At 41.6% G+C, this 19,102-nt stretch overlaps 1 protein-coding gene across 1 annotated transcript; it reads right to left on the bottom strand.

Moving 5' to 3' along the window:
- Positions 1-2,465: 2,465 nt before the first annotated feature.
- LOC103641549 (dnaJ protein ERDJ2) lies at positions 2,466-18,875 on the bottom strand. The gene is made up of 10 exons (XM_020545545.2): positions 18,308-18,875; positions 18,083-18,178; positions 17,489-17,609; positions 17,287-17,393; positions 16,959-17,176; positions 15,959-16,136; positions 15,741-15,860; positions 9,175-9,261; positions 3,832-3,942; positions 2,466-3,446 (listed from the first exon to the last, which is right to left on the bottom strand). The coding sequence occupies exons 1-10, from the start codon at positions 18,491-18,493 to the stop codon at positions 2,613-2,615; spliced, it is 2,058 nt and encodes a 685-aa protein (XP_020401134.1). The 5' UTR covers positions 18,494-18,875; the 3' UTR covers positions 2,466-2,612.
- Between the last annotated feature and the right edge of the window lie 227 nt (positions 18,876-19,102).

The raw sequence follows: 19,102 nt of genomic DNA, 5'->3' as shown, positions 1-19,102 counted from the left end.
AAAGGCACATTTCCCTTTCAGAGGTTACTCTATAATCTAAGTCTTTGAGACTAATACTTGTTTTCAAGTCTATTATATGTAGTAGTCTCATTGAAGGAAAATGGAGTCCTTGGAGAAAAACAATAAGCTTCCACTGCAAATCTACAAGTATTCTTATGTCTCACAAGTCTACAATTGGTATCTTTGAGACTACTTTTGGTATCATTTACATGTCTTCTCCAATATTTGATTAGACTATATTTCACATCATATACTTCCCATGTTGCTATAAATGCATATGTTGTCAAATTATATTTGTTACCTATCCATAGGGGAAGTTAGTCTATTCAAATCCTGTCTTGTACCTCTATTTCTCACATGCTTTGTCCTAAGTAGAAGATCTTTGTCAGGGGGGTATTTCTTCTTCTCTAAAGGGGGGGAAAATTCTTTCAAAAGGAGAACACTCATTTAGGGGAGTATCTTTTAGTGCTTAAATTGTTAAATCTTTTAAGAGGCCAAGTCTTATTTGCTTCCTACATGTTTTTAATCTCTTCCTTTTCGATGGTTGAAGACAAAGGGGAGAAGTTTTAGGGACTAAAGCAATGAAAAATATGTCAAACACCAAACACCACCAAATTAAAATTTTAAATTCTTTGATCTTGCAAGTGGTTTTGGTTCTTTGGTCTAAAATAGGAAGTAAGTGAATTATGGAGTTAGGGGGAGGCTTAAGTCCATAATCTCACATTGTGGGACATTCATGCATCCTAGCAAATAGATTGTGTATTTTCACTCATATGTTTGTTATATTTGCTTGCTTTGGTTGTGTTGTCATCAATCACCAAAAAGGGGGAGATTGTAAGGAAAAAAGACCTCGGGCCATTTGGCTCAAAAGGTTTTGGTGTTTGATGATCAACATAACATGTGTTGTAATGAGTTTGCTAGTGTTTATGTTTGTAGTTAACAGGATGCTAAAGTGACTTGGACTAAGGCATTGAGGAAAGCAACACCTCAAAAGAAGACATTATGAAGATCATAAGTGAACATCAACAAGTATCAAGCAAAGTCCAAGAAATGAAGAAATGTGTTATCACTGGCGGACTGTCCGATCGAGGACACCGGACTGTCTCGTGCCACACTTCGGACTATCAGGTGCACCAGGGAACAGTAGCCCAACGGCTAGTTCTTGGTGGCACTGTGGAGGAGGGCACGGACTGTCCGGTGCCACACCAGACTGTCCGGTGCTAAGGCTGATAGTGTCAACGGTCGTCTGACAGATTCAACGGCAAGGCACACCGGACAGGGGTACCAAACTGTCCGGTGTGCCGCAGAGGCTGCAACTTTCCTCCAACGGCTATAATTGAGTTGGGGCCTATAAATACATCACCCAACCGGCCATTTGAAGGTGTGAGAGCCCAAGCAACATACCAAGGCATAGTATAGACATTTTCAAGTGCTCATACACCCAAGTGCTTAATAGAATCACTCGGTGATTAGCATAGGTGCTTTGCAAAGTGCTTAGGTTAGTAAGACCACCTTAGCGCTTTCTCTAGGTGAACCCTAGTTAGTTGAGTGAGTTTAGAAAAATCACACAACCCCTCGGCTCTTGCATGAGCCATTGAAATTGTACCGAGTGGAGCGAGAGTCTTGCGAGACCGTGACAACCGAGTTTGTGTCACGGTCGCCATCGTGTACCGGAGGGAACGAGGCCCGCGGCGTTTCGGCCGGAAGCTTGTTAGTGGAGACAGCGTGGAGCGTCCGAGAGGAGCCGGAAGTGGACCTCCACTTGCGCGTGGAGAAGGCTCGTGGCTCTCTATGGAGTTACTCGACCGAGGTGTTTGGCCCTCGTGTGGGCTTCCCTTTACGTAGGGGCACCAACGAGGATTAGTCGGAATTTGGCATGGTTCCGAATACCTCGGTAAAAATACTGGTATCATCCACAAGAGTGCATCTCTATCTTGCCCTTTACCTTCTGCATTTATATTGAGTATTTAAGTTTTAATCTTGTCTTTATAATTAGATTGTTTAGAATTGAAACTTAGACCGTGCGGTAGAGATAGCAATACTTAGACGAAACCTAATTTGCACATTCTAGATTGTTTATTTACATAGGTTTTGCTATAGGGATTTATTTTTGGCCTAGTTTAGAGAAAGATTTAGAAATCTTAATTCACCCCCTCTTAGGCGTCACCGTTTATAATGAGATGAAGATCAACCAATTCGTTCCACAATCCAAACAAATCATACCTATTACCATCTATAAATAGAGGGGATTTTAAAATATAATATAAGTAAATTGTCCACCTCATACCAGTAAGTTTTTGGGTTGGATTAGTTGATGCATACAAGTTAATATGGTATCAAAGCCAAAGATCACGAGTTCGAATCCTGGCTAGCGCAATTAAATAAAATAATTATTTCTCGTTCTTATTTCACATTTGATATCAAGAGAGGCTCGTCATAAGAGGGAGTCATAAGAGGAAGTGTTGGAATATAATATAAGTGAATTGCACAACTCTTATCGGATTAAACTTTTGGGTTAGATTGATGCATGCAACTTAATAGGGATATGTTCAAATTAAAAAAAATAGATGGGGTTAAGTTCTATGATTTTCTCAACATAATACAGTGTAGAATCACTCATCGCTGCCTGAATCTATATCAGATTCAGCCCCTTGATGGGCCGATCCGTTCACGACCTTCCCCTGCCCTTTCCCCTTGTTCTTCTCATCCTCCTCGTCATCACTGTACTCGCTCTCATAGTCATCATACTCCTCTTCATCTTCCTCCTCTTCGTCCTCAATACCATCTTCTACGGCTGCTGCTGACCCTTCTTCAGGCACATGGCCTCTTGTTCCAGCACGGCTGCGCTTTAGGACCTTGAGCTTGAAGCTGGTCTTGATGTCACAGCCTATCCAAGCGTCGCATAAACAAAAGGAGGTGAGGTTGTGAGTACCCTCTGCTGGGGCTTGGAACTTGCCCATTACCAGCCTACTGCCCTTCTTCACCCTGTCAACTGCCTCCTTAACTGCATTTCCTATTTCCTTTGCACTTGCACCTAGTGCTTCCTGGGTATCTTGTATAGCTTTTGATGCCGCAGTTATGGCAGTGGCCTCATCCATGAAGCTCACTTTCTGTGACAACCAGACATCATTTGATGCCGCATCGGCTAGAAGCAGCCAGAAGTTTTCTTCCTTGTGGAATGGGAAGTTGGGACAATGGGGAAGAGCAGCAGTCAGTCCATTACGCCGTCGTAGCGAGACCCAAGCATACATTGTCACGACATCACCCTCTTGAATGCCCTCTTCACCTTCAGTCTCGCATTTGATGTCTACTTCAATACAAGGAATCATCTCCAGTACAAGCTCCACATCCCGAACTTGTTCTTCAGAAAGCCCAGCAACTTGTGTGAGCAATGCAGCACGACCCTCCACAGACATGTCACAAAGTTCTTGGAAGGCACGGATTTTCTGTAGTCAAACAGAGAATAACGTCATTACATTCCAGAGTTAAAGAATGCTTTAAAAATACTCCCTTCATCCAAAAATAAGTGTTGTTCTTGCTTCCCAAGGAGTCAGACGCTTTTAATTTTGACCAAAGATATTAATATTTATAGTACATAATTAGTATCATTAGATTAGATAGATCATTAAATCTATTTTCATAATAAACTTATTTGGAGATACAAATGTAGTTAACACTTTACTACAAATCTAGTCAAACAGAAAGTTAGTCCTGCATGAATACCATAGCTACCCTTAATTTTAGGACGGAGGGGGTATGTCATCGATTTTTAAATTGCTTTGATTAATCTACTTTCTGTAAAAAGAATTGCAAAGGGCAGTGAGGAAATACCTTGCGAGCAATCTTTTTCACAGTTGCTTCTGTGAAATGTGGCAGCTGCAAGAAATGTGCTATTCCTTCGGAGTTACCTCCACTAGTTTTTCGTGCGCTGAGTGGAACAGCCTGCATATGTGCCATCCCAATACAACATTGCAATTAATGGTGATGAATGAGGATGCAAATGCAGTGACACAAGCCAAAAGGAAATAGGATCACATGAATTTATAAATGTTAAAAACTGTTACTCTTCTAGACAGTTACTAACATAATGTTTACAATATTATTGCTTCAATACCAGGTCCCATATACTTTTCTTGGCAAAGACAGCACCTGACCTAAACAAGTAACAGTACGAAAGATACAGGAAAACAATAGGCACCACTAATACTGACTGGACAGGGAATTCTCTTTTGACAATAATATGCTAGCATGTTCCGAGTAAATAGTGGAATATTTCACCTGTAGTATGTTGATAACATGCATCCAACCCAAACTCCAAAAGAAACACTACCTTATTTTTGTTACATTGCACTCTCATCCTGGCAGCATGAGTTGCTGCAATAAGTAGAAATGTGCACCAATCTACTTTTTTTACCTCCCCCCACTATCTTGTTAAATGGTGATTTTGCCCTTATTTTTAAAAATTTGTGATTTTACCCCTGCGATTTCAAAACGAAGAGTTTGCCCCTATTCCACGAAGCCCTGCTAAAGGTGTTAATTTTCAGACGAAGACCAATTTGTATGATTTTACCCCGGTTTTGTTAGTGACCTTTGTGATTTTACCCCTTTTAAGACCAAAGTTTTGACAAACTCGGTAGGGATATTGACAAAACTCAAATTTATGCATTCGTTTTATTATTATAAATTTGGGCAAAATTTATGAAATTTTACAAAAAAAATCGACAGCATTTATGAATTTCAGAGGAAAAGGAAATAAAATGTTCAAAAGTTGATATACACGTGAGTGCTCCCAAATCCAATAACTCCCTGCTGCCCAACGAATTTGAACCAAATGCAATTGGCTATTGGACCAACATCATGCTGAAGCTAGTAAAAACCCTCCACTTGCCCTCAAGTACAGTCGCAAATCTGATTTATTTTGTCCAGAGCAAATACATTTACCGCGGTTGGCCATGGTGAGCAAATCCATACAACATGGTAAATCTATGCTAACAAGAAAGCTATAAACAATACTAAACATTCAAAAAATGAAAATAAACGGAGAATCTGAATCTTGAAATCACTATGGGATCAACCCTACTAACAAATTCTGCTGCTTTTTTTCTCGAACACGCAGGAGAACTACGCATCATTCTGCTGCTCACCGCTGGCGATGGGACAGGATGGCAGCATGCCTCGCATAGCCACGCCACTGCCCCCCTCTACCTCACGCAGCCGAAACCACCCGGCTGCCAACACGACCCATTCCAATACCCTAGTCATCAAACCAGTCCAATTCCAAATTTTAGAGGCATGGAACGAATGGGGTATACCTCCTTGTATGGTTTATTCAACAACCAGAAGTTGACCCATGTAATTTCGGAACGATAATGTGGAATGAGGTTCCCTAAACGAGGAGCATGTTCCCAGTTTTTTTGGGTCAATATCACCGGAACGAAAATAAATTACCATACCAAGTACATAGCATTGGTGCGGTTTGTGTTATCGGCCATCCCGATATATCTTCTTATTGCCATAAAAATTCTCAAGTGAGTTATTAAATCAATTGACAAGATTCGAAGAGGGTTTCTATGGAAAGGGCGAAAGGAGGTGAATGGTGGAAGTTGTATTGTACCCTGGGAAATTGTGACAAGGCCACTAAGTTTAGGGGGTCTTGGAGTTCCTAATTTGCAATTGAAGAGTTGGGCATTGCAGGCTAAATGGCTCTAGTTAGAAAAGACTGACCCAAATAGGTCGTGGGTTGGATTGAGTATCCCCGTGCAGCAGCAAGTTAGACAATTTTTTAAATCTTCGGTAGTTTCTGTGGTAGGGAATGGGACCAATACTTTTTCTGGTCAGACAGATGGTTAAATGGGAAGATGATACAAGATTTTGCCCCTGAAAGCAGATCCTTTAATTCAAGAATTGTTGCTCAAGCGCTGCATAATTGGCAATGGGTTTGCGATATTGCGAATCCTTTATCTTTGATTGGACTACAGCAGTATTTGCAGCTGTGGGATGCTTTAAGTGGAGTGGTGCTTAACCAGGAGGAGGATAGACATGTGTGGGTGCACTCGAGCTCTGGAGAATTCTCCTCAAAATCTTGTTATTCGGCGTTTTTTATGGAAGCTATTTCTTTTGAGCCATGGAAATGGGTGTGGAAGTCGTGGGCACCCCCTAAATGCAAATTTTTCGTTTGGTTGGCACTAAGGAATAAATGTTGGACTGCTGATAGGCTTCAGAGGAGAGGACTACCCCACCCGATGGTTTGTCCCTTATGTGACCAAGAGCAGGAAACTATCTTGCACCTCTTATGCTCGTGCAGTTTTGCTAGACAATTTTGGCATATTATATTTTCATCTTTGAGGATGGGCCATCTTACGCCTGATAGAGGCGGGCTCTTTTGTTGAGTGGTGGGGCAAGGTGCAGAGGAGAGTACCCAAACAAATCAGAAAAGGTATTCATAGTCTCATTATCCTGGGGGCCTGGTGTTTATGGCGCATCGCAATAGAGCGGTATTTGATGGTGCAAGCCCTTCCTTGCGCCACCATTCAAAGACTTCTTATGGATGAGGTGAAGTGCTGGTGTAGGGCTGGTGAGAAGCAGCTTGAGAGTCTTGGCCTCCTAGCTGTCTTTGCTAGGGTCAGGGCTATTTCTAGCGCTTAAAGCTGTGAAAGTTGGAGATAAGAATAGGTTTTTTTTCTGTTTGCTCCCTATGTCTTTTTTGCATGTTATGGCATTGTACGGTGGTCCACTTCGGACCTTTCTCTCTTTCAATATAACGATGTGCAGTTCTCCTGCACGTTCGAGAGAAAAAAGTACATAGCATAATTAAAATAAGTTCAAAGCTTACAAATAATGACATGCTCATGTATGTGAGCATATAAAATAAGGTTCTAATGAGACTGCTAGCAGCCAGCTAGACAATAACTAATTTTTCTTATGGAATTGTCCCACTCGAGCACAGATCACGTTCCAGCCATGGAACCGCCGCCGTTCCTGGTTACGTTCCACTTGAGCACAGATCACGTTCCAGCCATGAAATCATTGTCATTCTTGATCACGTTCCACTCAAGAATAGATCATGTTGCGACTATGGAATCGTCGTCGTTCCGCATGGTTCCCATCCCTCAATCCGGAACCACATTCCACGAAACGTGGAACCCCATATGGTTCCGGGTTCCCGGCTTCTTAGCGTACACTCGCCCATCTGCCTGCACATTGCACGCACCCTTCGCTCCCTACCTGCCACATGGCCGGCTTCATCTGCCTGCACGGTTGGGCTGGTTCCAATCCTACGGGTCTACATCTACCATCAGCTACTGAACATACTATCGACCCTATAATCGACCATCATCAACCCTTAGGCCATCTCCAACGCCTCCCCCCACCTCTCCCCCCACCCCACATCTGGTGCCATATGGGGGGATTTTCCCTCCAACGGCTCCCCCCATGGCACCCCCTATATGGAGGGAGTTCTCCCCCATACATGGGACTATGGGAGAGCACTATTCACCCCTATATGTTAATTATGTCATTTCTTTGCAATATTAATCTTTTTAAGCTTCATCACATGATAATGTGTTATGGTGTATAGGGGAAGCTGAATGGGGGGTGGTTGGAATCTTTCAGGGAGATGTAGTAAAATATAAGAGAAAGTACAGATAGGGGGAGAAATATGGGGAGAATGGTTCGAGATGGTCTTATCTATCGCAGCGCTCTAGTGCACAGCAGCCTACAACTACTTAGCACGACATTAGATTTTCTTTTACAGACTTTTAGTTGATATGAAACAACTCGTTTTATTAAAATAAAAATACATATGATTACATAACTAAGCAAATAAAATTACATAATTAATAAAAACGATTAGAAATCACATAACTTAAACAAAAAAAAATACATACTTCATAAATATAAAAAATTACATGATACGTAAATAAAATCTAATTTGTAGGCCAAATTCTAGGGATTTTTTTTGAATTTTTAGATTTTTTCCTGAAATTTTCGAACTTCAAACGATTAAAAAACATCTACCTGACGTGGCACGCGCATGGACAAATCAAAAGGCTCGACGTCACTAAAGACAACCGTTACCGACCGGTTCAAGTCGATAACGACCGAACCGTCCAACGCAGCAATCGATATTGGTCGTCCCGCACACCACTAACGCGTTCGGTAACACCTCCCGTTGAAACCAACCTTGTTCTGCGGTGTCAACCTTTTTGCTTGCATCCCTACGCATGACGCATCACCGCTTCTTGTTAGGGTGAGGATTTTGCATCAATACTAGGTGAACGGGTACAGGAGAGAAGGCATGGGTCAAAGGATATAAGGTACTTTGGTCTTTTTGTGTGGCCCTAATTTCGATTTCTAATTTTTTCGTTTAATGCGGCAGTACCAAGTGCCAGTACAAACTAGGGGCAAACGAAAGCTTCAAAAACATGATCGCGAGAGTAAAATCACAGTTAGAAAAGTAGGGGTATAATCACAATTGCATTATACAACAGGGGCAAAAAACACCAAATAACCCCCAAAAATAATATTTATAAGTTGTAGCAAATACCATTAGATGAATTATGGAATATACTCTCATAATAAATCTATTTGGAGATGTAAATGTCGATAGTATTTTCTATAAATCTAGTAAAACTTTAAAAAGTTAGACTTAGTCCAAACCTTGAATGACACTTTTAGGGATGGAGGTAATACTATTTTCATATGTTTTACACATTCTAATAAATATATATATTACCATCAATAATTAGGACCACATAATATCATAAGATCGTGTTTACAATCCCGCTAAAAGTGTAAGATTTTGAACAAATGACAGTAGCATGACAGTAGCTAGTATTCCATGAACAGTTTCGACATAATCTTAGGATAAGCTAATCAGCAGCTGGTTGTCCACAAGAAATGACGGCTGAAACCCTCACATAAAAAAGTAAACATGCGCCTAAATGATCCAAATCACTTAAGGGCTTGTTTGGCTGCATTGCAATGTAATCCACCTCAATCCACATGGGTTGGGAAGGCACCTCAATCCCTCTCAACGCATGGAACAAGGTGGATTGGAGTGCAGCCAAACATGGATTAGGAAGTTTCATCTATTTTATTGCCCGTCGTAGTACATCAACATGAAATGGTTCACCACAGTTTTCTGACAAAAAATCAGGTTGTAGACAAAAGTACCTGGACAATATTTTGAGAAAGCTCAATAACACCAATTGCAGGCCGGAGCCATCCAAAACCATGGGGATTCCTTGGTAGAACTGCAATCTGCAAGCCAATGAGTATTTCAATGTATTCATGAAACGGTTGGGGGGAGGGGGCTCGGTGAGCTAGTTCAAAGCATAAAGTGAAAGGGTTACAACATAATGTGGCCTCTATTCAAAGTACAATAGACTTTTTTAACTATCAAAGCTTGAAAGAAATAGGAGTACAAATGGTTTGGCAAACACATCACAATATGCACGAGATATAATATTCCTAGCTAGTGCCAAATTAACCCTGGTCCATGTGAGGATGCCATTTTTTGCTTTATTGGAAAAATCACATCACCAGGGCAGAAACATTAGTTTGTTTACATATATTCTACCTTCTATATCTAAATAAGAGAGACCCCCACCACCTGATTTTCATGGCATCTCATGCAGCCACGTCATCACAAACGCTCCACTATTTGATCCTAATTTTATGATCTATCACCTCTCCGGCCCTTTCACATTGACATTCACACACCCATTAAGCTCATCATTCCCTGCTTCATGTCCCAGACCCATCTATTTGCATTCCTGAAACCCTGTGTTTCCCCTCCATACCACCTGCTCGCTTTCCTTTCCAGCCTCCCCAATCTGTCGATCTCCTCTCCAAAGCAGAAGCCTGATGCCTTATTAATAAGATGCCAGCACCCAGCACCAGACATTACCGAACCTGATCACATGCACCCATTTGTTGTCCTCCTTTTTCCCCTTTCTCTATTTAGATTGTCATTCACCAGAGATCATTATGGAGAGGAGCCTAACTTGCTTGGACAAGCTTTAGATCCTTGAAATTCTGCCTACATCAGGTAACATATTACTACTGTATGCCTGTTGATTGCAACATAAACATCAACATCAACATAGCCGTTTAGTCCCAAGCAAGTTGGGGTAGGCTAGAGTTGAAACCCAACAAGATGTCACCAAAAGGGGGAACGAGAGAGAAAAGGAGAGGGAAAAACTTTTGAGAGCACAAAAAGGAAAAAGGCCTAATCACGGTTCGGGCACGTGGATAGCTTCTTTCCTAGCACTTCTATCCAAACACAACTCCATTGGGATATTTCATTCCTTCAAGTCCCTTTTGACTGCCTCCTCCCATGTCAAGTTTGGTCGACCTCTACCTCTCTTCACATTATTGTCTCGTCTTATGATGCCTCTATGCACCGGTGCCTCTGGGGGTCTCCAGTGGACATGCACAAACCATCTCGGTGTTGAATAAGCTTTTCTTCAATTGGCGTTACTCCTAGCCGATCGTGTATGTCATCGTTTCTCACTCAGTCCAATCTTGTGTGCCCACATATCCAACGCAACATACGCATCTCTGCGACACTTAGTTGTTGGATATGTCGTCTCTTAGTAGGCCAACACTCAGTCCCATATAACATAGCAGGCCTAATTGTTGTCCTGTAGAACTTGCCTTTCAACTTCTGTGGCACTCTCTTGTCGCATAGGACTCCCGATGCTTGACGCCATTTCATCCACCCCGCTTTGATCTATGGCTAACATCTTCATCAATATCACCATCTCTTTGAAGCATCGATCCCAAATAACAGAAGATGTCCTTCTTTGGTACTACCTGGCCTTACCAAAGTCGCATCTCATATACTCGGTTTTGGTCCTGCTAATTCTAAATCCTTTTGACTCTAGGGTCTGACGCCATAACTCTAGCTTTCTATTTACTCCACGGCTTTCATCTACTAGAACTACATCGTCAACGAAAAACATACACCAAGGGATATCTCCTTGTATATCCCTCGTGACCTCACCTATCACTAAGGCAAATAGTAAGGGCTCAAAGCTGAACCTTGATGTAGTCCTTGTATATCCCTCATGATCTTATCCATCACCAAGACAAAAAGGTAAGGGCCCAAAATTGATATTCTAGTCTAGAAGTGATTTGTGTCCCCATCACTTGTTCGAACACTAGTCACAGGCTCACAGTTGGAGCGAAGACTTTATGTTTGTCCAAAGTCCAACGTACTTTGTTGAAACTTTATGTTTGTCCAAAGCCCACTGTTAAAGCGAAGACGGAACCATCCCTCGATTACTCCTTGTACTCATCAGTCACCAAGATTTCCGATGCAGGATAACCGGCCAGGGGAGATGAAGGCAAACGTGGGGGCTCAGACCACACGGGCCAGAGCCCCTTCAACTAATAGAACGAAGACACCGTCTCAAGGGAGCGAAGGCCTACGGCGAGGACACGGGCAGATGAATGTGTGTCAGCAGGCGAAGGCCCTCGACGAAGGCGTCCGCGAACAAGCCTACGCCGGCAAGTGAAGACCTCGTGCTAACTCACAACGAAAAATTGAACGACTTCGCGACTTCGTCGAGAACGACATGTTCTCGAAACCGAAGTCCACGAGCCTACTGCTGAGGGCCCACCTCCAACTAGGTGATAGTGGTCCCACGTGTAAATCTCTTAGGAGGGTAGAATACATTGTACAGTTAGCGCTGAGCAAAAAAACCCCAAATCGATACCAGAACCTGAAATACTCGAACGCGAAATACCCGAAACCCGAATTTCGTTCGGAATATTCGAGCAGTAACATGTAATACCCGAATTACCCGCATTTCATAAGGCTCATGTCATTTTTAATTGGTTTTTTTCTCGAACATGCAGGAGAGTTGTGTATCATTAAATTAATAAGGAGAAAGATGCAATGTCCAACAAGACCGTGGTACAAAGAGCCACCTTACAGCAGCCAAAATCTAACATACACAAAATGATCCATCTACCAACAAATGAACTAAATCACCTCTGGGAGGGGCAGCAAGGAAGGATGACCGCTTGGCCCTAGAAAACTCCCACATCTGACGCTCCTTCCTAGCAAGAACTAAAACTGCAGCAATACTAGGAGAGAGGCCATCAAATACACACCTATTTCTATGATTCCGCAGCACCCAGGCACCCAAACTAATAAGGGAATCGAGATCATCCCTGAAAAGACCATTAACAGTTTCGTTGACTTCTTCCCACCAAGCCATGAAACTTCGAGTGGTTGGTTGTGGTGCTAATGCTTGGAGACCAAATAGCCTAAGAATGAGGAACCAACATTCTCTGGAGAAGATACAAGCCACAAGGAGATGATCAATTGTATCTCCCTCTTGATCAAAAAGGGGACATCTTTCTAGGTGATCAATGTGTATCTATAACTATGTGTAAGTGTGTGTGACAATATTGAGTTGGAAACTTGTGATAGCAAACTACATGTGTGTTTTATATGCATATATATCATTATTTACCTTATGTTGTTATAGTGGTTTAGTAGGGTGCATGCATTTTTATGAAGCTGACACAACAGTTCGGGTAATTCGGGAATACCTCAACCTGAACTCGAATTTTCGGGTAATGTAAAACCCGCTACAATTTCGGGTAACGATTCTCAAATTTTTCAGGTAACCCGAACGCCCACCCCTAGGTACAGTTGGGTCAACAGAGTTATTGTACTGCAATTAACCCGTTGCACGGAATATTTCGGGAATGTAGCAGGTAACCGAGGGCATAATTGTATTTAGGCCTACCTGCCCCTGGTTGCCCTATAAATACCCTCGTCATGTAGCTAGACGAGACATGCTTGACAAGACATTTGTGCTCCCAGCCATCCGTTTTGTCGTGCCACCTGTCACTTCTGTTCCCGAGTTCTTGGTCCCAACACCCACCACATAATTTTTTTCTCGAAAGCGCAGGAGAGTTGTGCATCATTATATTAAGTAGAAGGAAAAGAGGGTCCAAAATAGACCTCAGTACAAAAGACCTCCCCTAAGGAGGATAAAAAAACAAAAGAAAAGAAAAAACAAAAACAAACAATCCATGATAAACAATTACAACCCTTCAGCGATAAAGCAGGCAGTTAGGTGCCCCGGATGGTTGCGGCAAGAGAGACCCTTAGCTCCTGCCATTTCCCACAACTGTTGTTCCTCCCTTGCCTGACAAAGAGCTACAGAAACACTAGGGGAAATTCCATCGAAGACAATTCGATTCCGATGATTCCAGATAATCCAGGCTCCCAAGGCAATAAGAGAGTTGACACCCCTCATAATCATACTCTAGAACCATTATCAATCATCTCCCTGGTATTTTGTTATAAGCATTCTCCAAGTCAATGAAAACAATGTGTAGGTCCTTTTGTTCAATATACTGCTTCATCACTTATTCAGATAAAATGGCTTCCAGGGTTGACCTTTCAGACATGAAACCAAATTGGTTCAAACAGATATTTATTATTCCTCTGAGACAATGCTCGATAACTCTCTCCTATAGCTTTATAATATGGCTCATCAACTTAATTCCTCAGTAAGGCTATGGCCAGTAGATCGTGCATATAGTCGTGGAAAACATTGTTTTGCACTGTAGACTGCATTGTTTACAGAGTGGAGTTCGAAATGGTAGATTGAAGTGAGTAAGCTAATGGAGATAACCTACGTAGTACAATTTCGAATATCTTCCTTATTCTTGTAAATTGGTACCAATATACTTCTCCACTCGACAGACATATTGTTTGACCAAAAGATATGGTTAAACAACATGATTAGTCATACTTTAGTTATGTCCCTAAGGCATCTCCATACCTCAATTGAAATACCATCAGGGATCATCGCCTTACCCCTTTCATCCTTTCAATGCCTCTTTGACCTTAAATTCTTGGATTTTGCGCACAAAGTGCCTATCTGTATCATCAAAAGAGTCATCCAACTGCAAGCTTGCCCCCATTCTTCCCATTTAACAACAACAACATAGCCTTTTAGTCCCAAGCAAGTTGGGGTAGGCTAGAGTTGAAACCCAACAAGATGTCACCAAAAAGAGAAAGACAGAGAAAGGGGAGGAGAAAAGCATTTGAGAGCACTAAAAGGAAAAAGGCCTAATCACGGTTCGGGCACGTGGATAGCTTCTTTCCAAGCACTTCTATCCCAACACAACTTCATTGGGATATTTCATTCCTTCAAGTCCCTTTTGATTGTCTCCTCCCATGTCAAGTTTGGTCGACCTCTACCTCTCTTCACAATATTGTCCCGTCTTATGATGCCTCTATGCACCGGTGCCTCTAGGGATCTCCGGTGGACATGCCCAAACCATCTCAACCGGTGTTGAATAAGTTTTTCTTCAATTGGCGCTACTCCTAGCCGATCGCGTATGTCATCGTTTCTCACTCGGTCTAATCTTGTGTGCCCACTTATCCAACGCAATATATGCACCTACTGGTCAACACTCAGCCCGATATAACATAGCATGCCTAATAGTTGTCCTGTAGAACTTGCCTTTCAACTTCTGTGGCACTCTCTTGTCGCATAAGACTCCTGATGCTTGACGCCATTTCATCCACCCCGCTTTGATTATATGGCTAACATCTTCATTAATATCACCATCTCTCTGTAGCATCGATTCCAAATAACTGAAGGTGTCCTTCTTTGGTACTACCTGGCCTCCCAAACTTACATCTCCCTCCTCACTAATTGTAGTACCAAAGTCACATCTCATATACTCGGTTTTGGTCCTGCTAATTCTAAATCCTTTTGACTATAGGGTCTGACGCCATAACTCTAGCTTTCTATTTACTCCTTCCCGGCTTTCATCTACTAGAACTACATCTTTCATATATTAGAACTACATCGTCAGCAAAAAACATACACCAAGGGTATCTCCTTGTATATCCCTCGTGACCTCATCTATCACTAAGACAAATAGATAAGGGCTCAAAGTTGAACCTTGATGTAGTCCGATGTTAATCGGAAAAACATTTATATATTCTTCCCATTGAACAATTTGTCAAAATACTCTCGACAACTATGTCTGGTCTCATTTTCCTTCACCGAGAGTTGCTCTATTTTATCCTTAATGCACTTAACTTGGTTGAAGTCCATTGTCTTCCTCTCACGAACCCTAGTCATCCAATATATGTCCTTCTCTCCTTCCTTCATACTCAAGAGTTAGTAAAGGTCCTCATACGCCCAACCCTTTGCCACACTTATAGTTCGCTTTGCAGTCTTCTTTGATATCTTGTACTTCTCTATGTTGTCCACACTTCTGTCATGTACAGACGTCTATAGCATTCTTTCTTCTCCTTAATAGCCCTTTGGACTTCCTCATTCCACAACAAGTATCTTTAGCTCAATCTCCACTCCCTTTAGTTACTCCACACACCTTTGAGGACACCTTCAGAATGCAGGCTGCCATCTTCTCGCACATGTTGTTTGTGTTATCTTCTTCCTTACAAGTGCCCTCTTTTATGGTCCTTTCTTGAAGACTTCTGCATTTTCCTCTTTCAGATGAACATGTTGCTTATATTAATTCCAATTAAATATATTATCAATCCAACTTATATGAACAAGTTAAAATGTAGGAAAACCCAAACTTTACATAAACTGACTATAAATGGTGATCTGAGTTTTTTATGAAATTTGAACAGAAAGGATAAATATAAAACATCATAAATGGTGAGGTGTGCTAACATAATATCAATGACAGAAAACTAATGAGTAAAACATTCAAACAATTACCTTAACGAGTTCTTCCAAAAGACGAGGTGCAAGTTCAAGCATGTGTCTGTAATCTTTAAGAAGTGCTGGGGTCAAAGCAAATGACTCACGAGTGAGATGTGCCTGAATCAGCAGTTCCATCTGAATAAAATAAAGAGGTTTAAGATTGTTGAACTTTTCAGGTTGTGGAGATCAGCTTATATCTTGTGTATCATAGAATCTAGTCAGAAAATGTCAACCTTTACTAGGGATGGATGCTGCTTCCAGAACTTTGCTTGTTCTGTCTTAATGTTCTTTAAGTCCAGATTTAACTCACTTCTAACAGCTACAAACAATTTTTGAAGGGGTTCATCATCACTGCGTCGAACTGGCATCTCCATATATTCTGCAGCCTTGATGAAGACATCCATAACTTTGCTGTGACATGGAAACAACCCATGGATCAGGCAAGGGAAAATGAAACATGATTTTGAAGGCTAGCAAGTAAATTAAGACCCAATATAGAAGTTTCCCGGAAGCTACTAACAAGATGGACCCATGTCATCCATAAGTTTGCTATGACATGGCACCAAACCTTTGCTCAGATAAGAGAAAAATAAACAAGACCACTAAGGCTAACAAGTATAAAGAACCCAAAATAGAAGTATGTCGGACACCCGAAGAAAGCATGGACACATTTAATCCACCAGATATATAAGCTGGATAAAATATATGGGGTGTGGTCAGCAGCAATAAACAAAATATGTTAAGAAAAAGCGCATTATCATTTTTACCATTATAAGGTTTTGCAAAATGCCCCTTCTTCTTAATATAAAGATGCGCAGCTCTCCTGCGTTTTTCGAAAAAAAAGGTTTTGCGAAATGGGATTCTTGATGTTGTCACTCAAGACTTAGCAATGATTTCATCAAGCGCTGCGGTTTTGCATGTGCATAGCATCTTATTTTTTACTTAAAGATAAAATTCAAGTTATGCAAATATATTTACCCGGTAGAAGTTTAAAAAAAGATCTACTGCTAGAACATTTGAGAAAAGAAGACTCAAACACATATGTCAATAATAAATCACATTTACACTTTCAATATTAACAAAATCCTATGTTGCAAGTGGCATTACAGGCCACATGTGAGTCTAACATTGAAAATTCAAAAAACAGATACAAAGAACTTCCACTTAAACAAGACATGCTAGGGAAGCACAAATATTATGACAATGTTAAATGATGTGTTCGTATGATCATACCTTGGAGCAAGAGATGGCTTCATAAAGTAGTAGTAAGTGGACAGAGTTTGATGCATGACATAGTTTCCAGTATATTTTGACGATCTTGACAAATAAATAACAGCTATCATCAAAGGCAATAATATACAAAATCCGACTATTCCAAGAAGCATTATCCCACCAGATGCACCATCAATATTTAGTAAGAACTTGGGCAAAGCAATGCCCATTTGCAACCCCTGAATCATAAACAAGATGTATAGCCTGTTAGCTTTAGCTGTTCATGAAATATGACGTTGTAAAATTTAGATTTCATTGAGACATTAGGATCTAATGATGCTAATATTACCTGCCGCCCATCAGGGTGACCATATTTTTCATAATTCTCTCGAGATATAGGATCAGTTAATGCTTGATATGCCTTGGATATATATTCAACAAAGTACTTATGAGCCTCTGTGTAGGCGGGAGAGAAATCATAAGTGTTCACCAGGTAAGATATATTTTTTTCTTCATTGAACAGAATTATTATAATGTTACAAAAGAGGTACCTGGATCAGGATTTTTATCAGGATGGTACTGAATAGAAAGCCTCCTATATGATTTCTTGATATCAGATTCAGATGCCCCAGATTCCAGTCCAAGAATACTGAAAGGCTCAAAAACTTGGACCTAAGAAAATTCATAGCAAAGTCATGTAACAAATATTGCAATTATATAACGCTGGGACTTACATATATAATATTTTCATTTCACTGAATGGTTACATGATACCAATATAAAGATGGTTACATAATGAGCCTGTCAATATAAAGAGACAGGAACATGTGAAACCCTGAAGTTGCAAAAATCTATACTAGGAAACACATAACTCTATCTGGCATAGGTAAAAATCACAGACTACATACACATCACAGACACGAAATGAGTTTCCACCAGTTAGGGGGAAAAGGCAGACGCAAACAGTGGAAAGTATAAGAAGTTAAGCACTAGGACAGCACACTTCCAACTGCTGATTTAACAAAAAAAAAAGTAGTTCAACGAAGCAGATTTGAGTTACGTCAACTTGACAAGTATACTTGTATCGCATAAAGAATTGCTCTATCAGAAAGCATCAAATTCTAAAATAGCTCAAGTTCGCATACCTCGCGGCTAACATGCTTTATGTAGTAAACCAGCAATATCATAACAATCCAGAGCAGAAGGATTGTTAGGTTACTGCACGTGGACAAGTTGGATATCTGCGAAATAAGGGAAGCAGAACATATTAGTCAAAAAGGCAAATCCAGCAACACCCCGAAACAGAAACCTAAAGTAGCGAAACACAAGAAGTTTAAGCAAAACAAAGAACAAGAAGGCCCCGTCCGCACCCTCTTGTAGATTGACTTGCGGTACTTGCCGGAGCGGTGGCAACCCGAACAGCGGCAGTGGATGGTCTTGACCTTCTCGGAGGCAGCGCGACACAGGCGCAGGATCGTGTAGGGCACGAGGGGCAGCGCGATCATGGTGAGGACGAAAATCAGGAACAGCGAGCTGTTCTCCTCTGCGGCCGCCATGGCTGCTGCGACCTACCTCCGCTCCCCCACCCCCACCACCACCCCCGGCTCGTCTGTGATGTCGCAGGATTTCGCGGAGGCAAGGGCGGGTCTTACAGTGGAGCGGCGGGAGCTCCAGGGCCGGTGGATCTGAGGGAAATGTTTCCCGGCTCGCGGGCAGACGAAGTTGAGGAGGCGCGAGTGCGCGACGGAGTGGGGAATAGGTTCCAGGGTGTCTAAGGACATGTACAATGTTATCATAATAAAACTAGCTACAAAGGTTATATCTAAAGTCTTATATTTTATTTAATGTTTCACTTTTTTAATTAACGCTCCGACCAATAGAGAAAAGATATGTAAGACACGGCCTACCATATAAAAACAGTAGCGTTCCTTCCCTCTTGAAATGCGGTCAAGGAAAAATAACCACCTAAACACCATTTAAGACATGGGTCAGTAAATGACTTTGTATATGCCCTAATAGTGTCGGGCTAATCGGGTTGGCCCGAAGTAAGGTACGACCCGTAGTACATGGACCGGCTTGGACACGGTTCAATTAGCTCTCAGGCATAGCTACGCCTAAGTCGTTTTCAATCCTAACGTGTCGCTCCCTTCTGGGCCTCGCCTCGT

The sequence above is a fragment of the Zea mays genome, chromosome 10, assembly GCF_902167145.1.
Source record: "Zea mays cultivar B73 chromosome 10, Zm-B73-REFERENCE-NAM-5.0, whole genome shotgun sequence".
Lineage (NCBI taxonomy): Eukaryota > Viridiplantae > Streptophyta > Magnoliopsida > Poales > Poaceae > Zea > Zea mays.
The sequence above is the reverse complement of the archived record's forward strand: the minus strand, read 5'-3'. Positions and strand labels throughout refer to the sequence as shown.

Coding starts and splice junctions, on each gene's coding strand:
- LOC103641549 (XM_020545545.2), bottom strand. CDS start 18,493: ATGGCGGCCGCAGAGGAGAACAGCTCGCTGTTCCTGATTTTCGTCCTC. Junction 17,394..17,488: donor TGATAAAAATCCTGATCCAG/GTACCTCTTTTG, acceptor CCGCCTACACAG/AGGCTCATAAGTACTTTGTT. Junction 9,262..15,740: donor TTTTGGAAGAACTCGTTAAG/GTAATTGTTTGA, acceptor ATTGGCTTGCAG/ATTGCAGTTCTACCAAGGAA.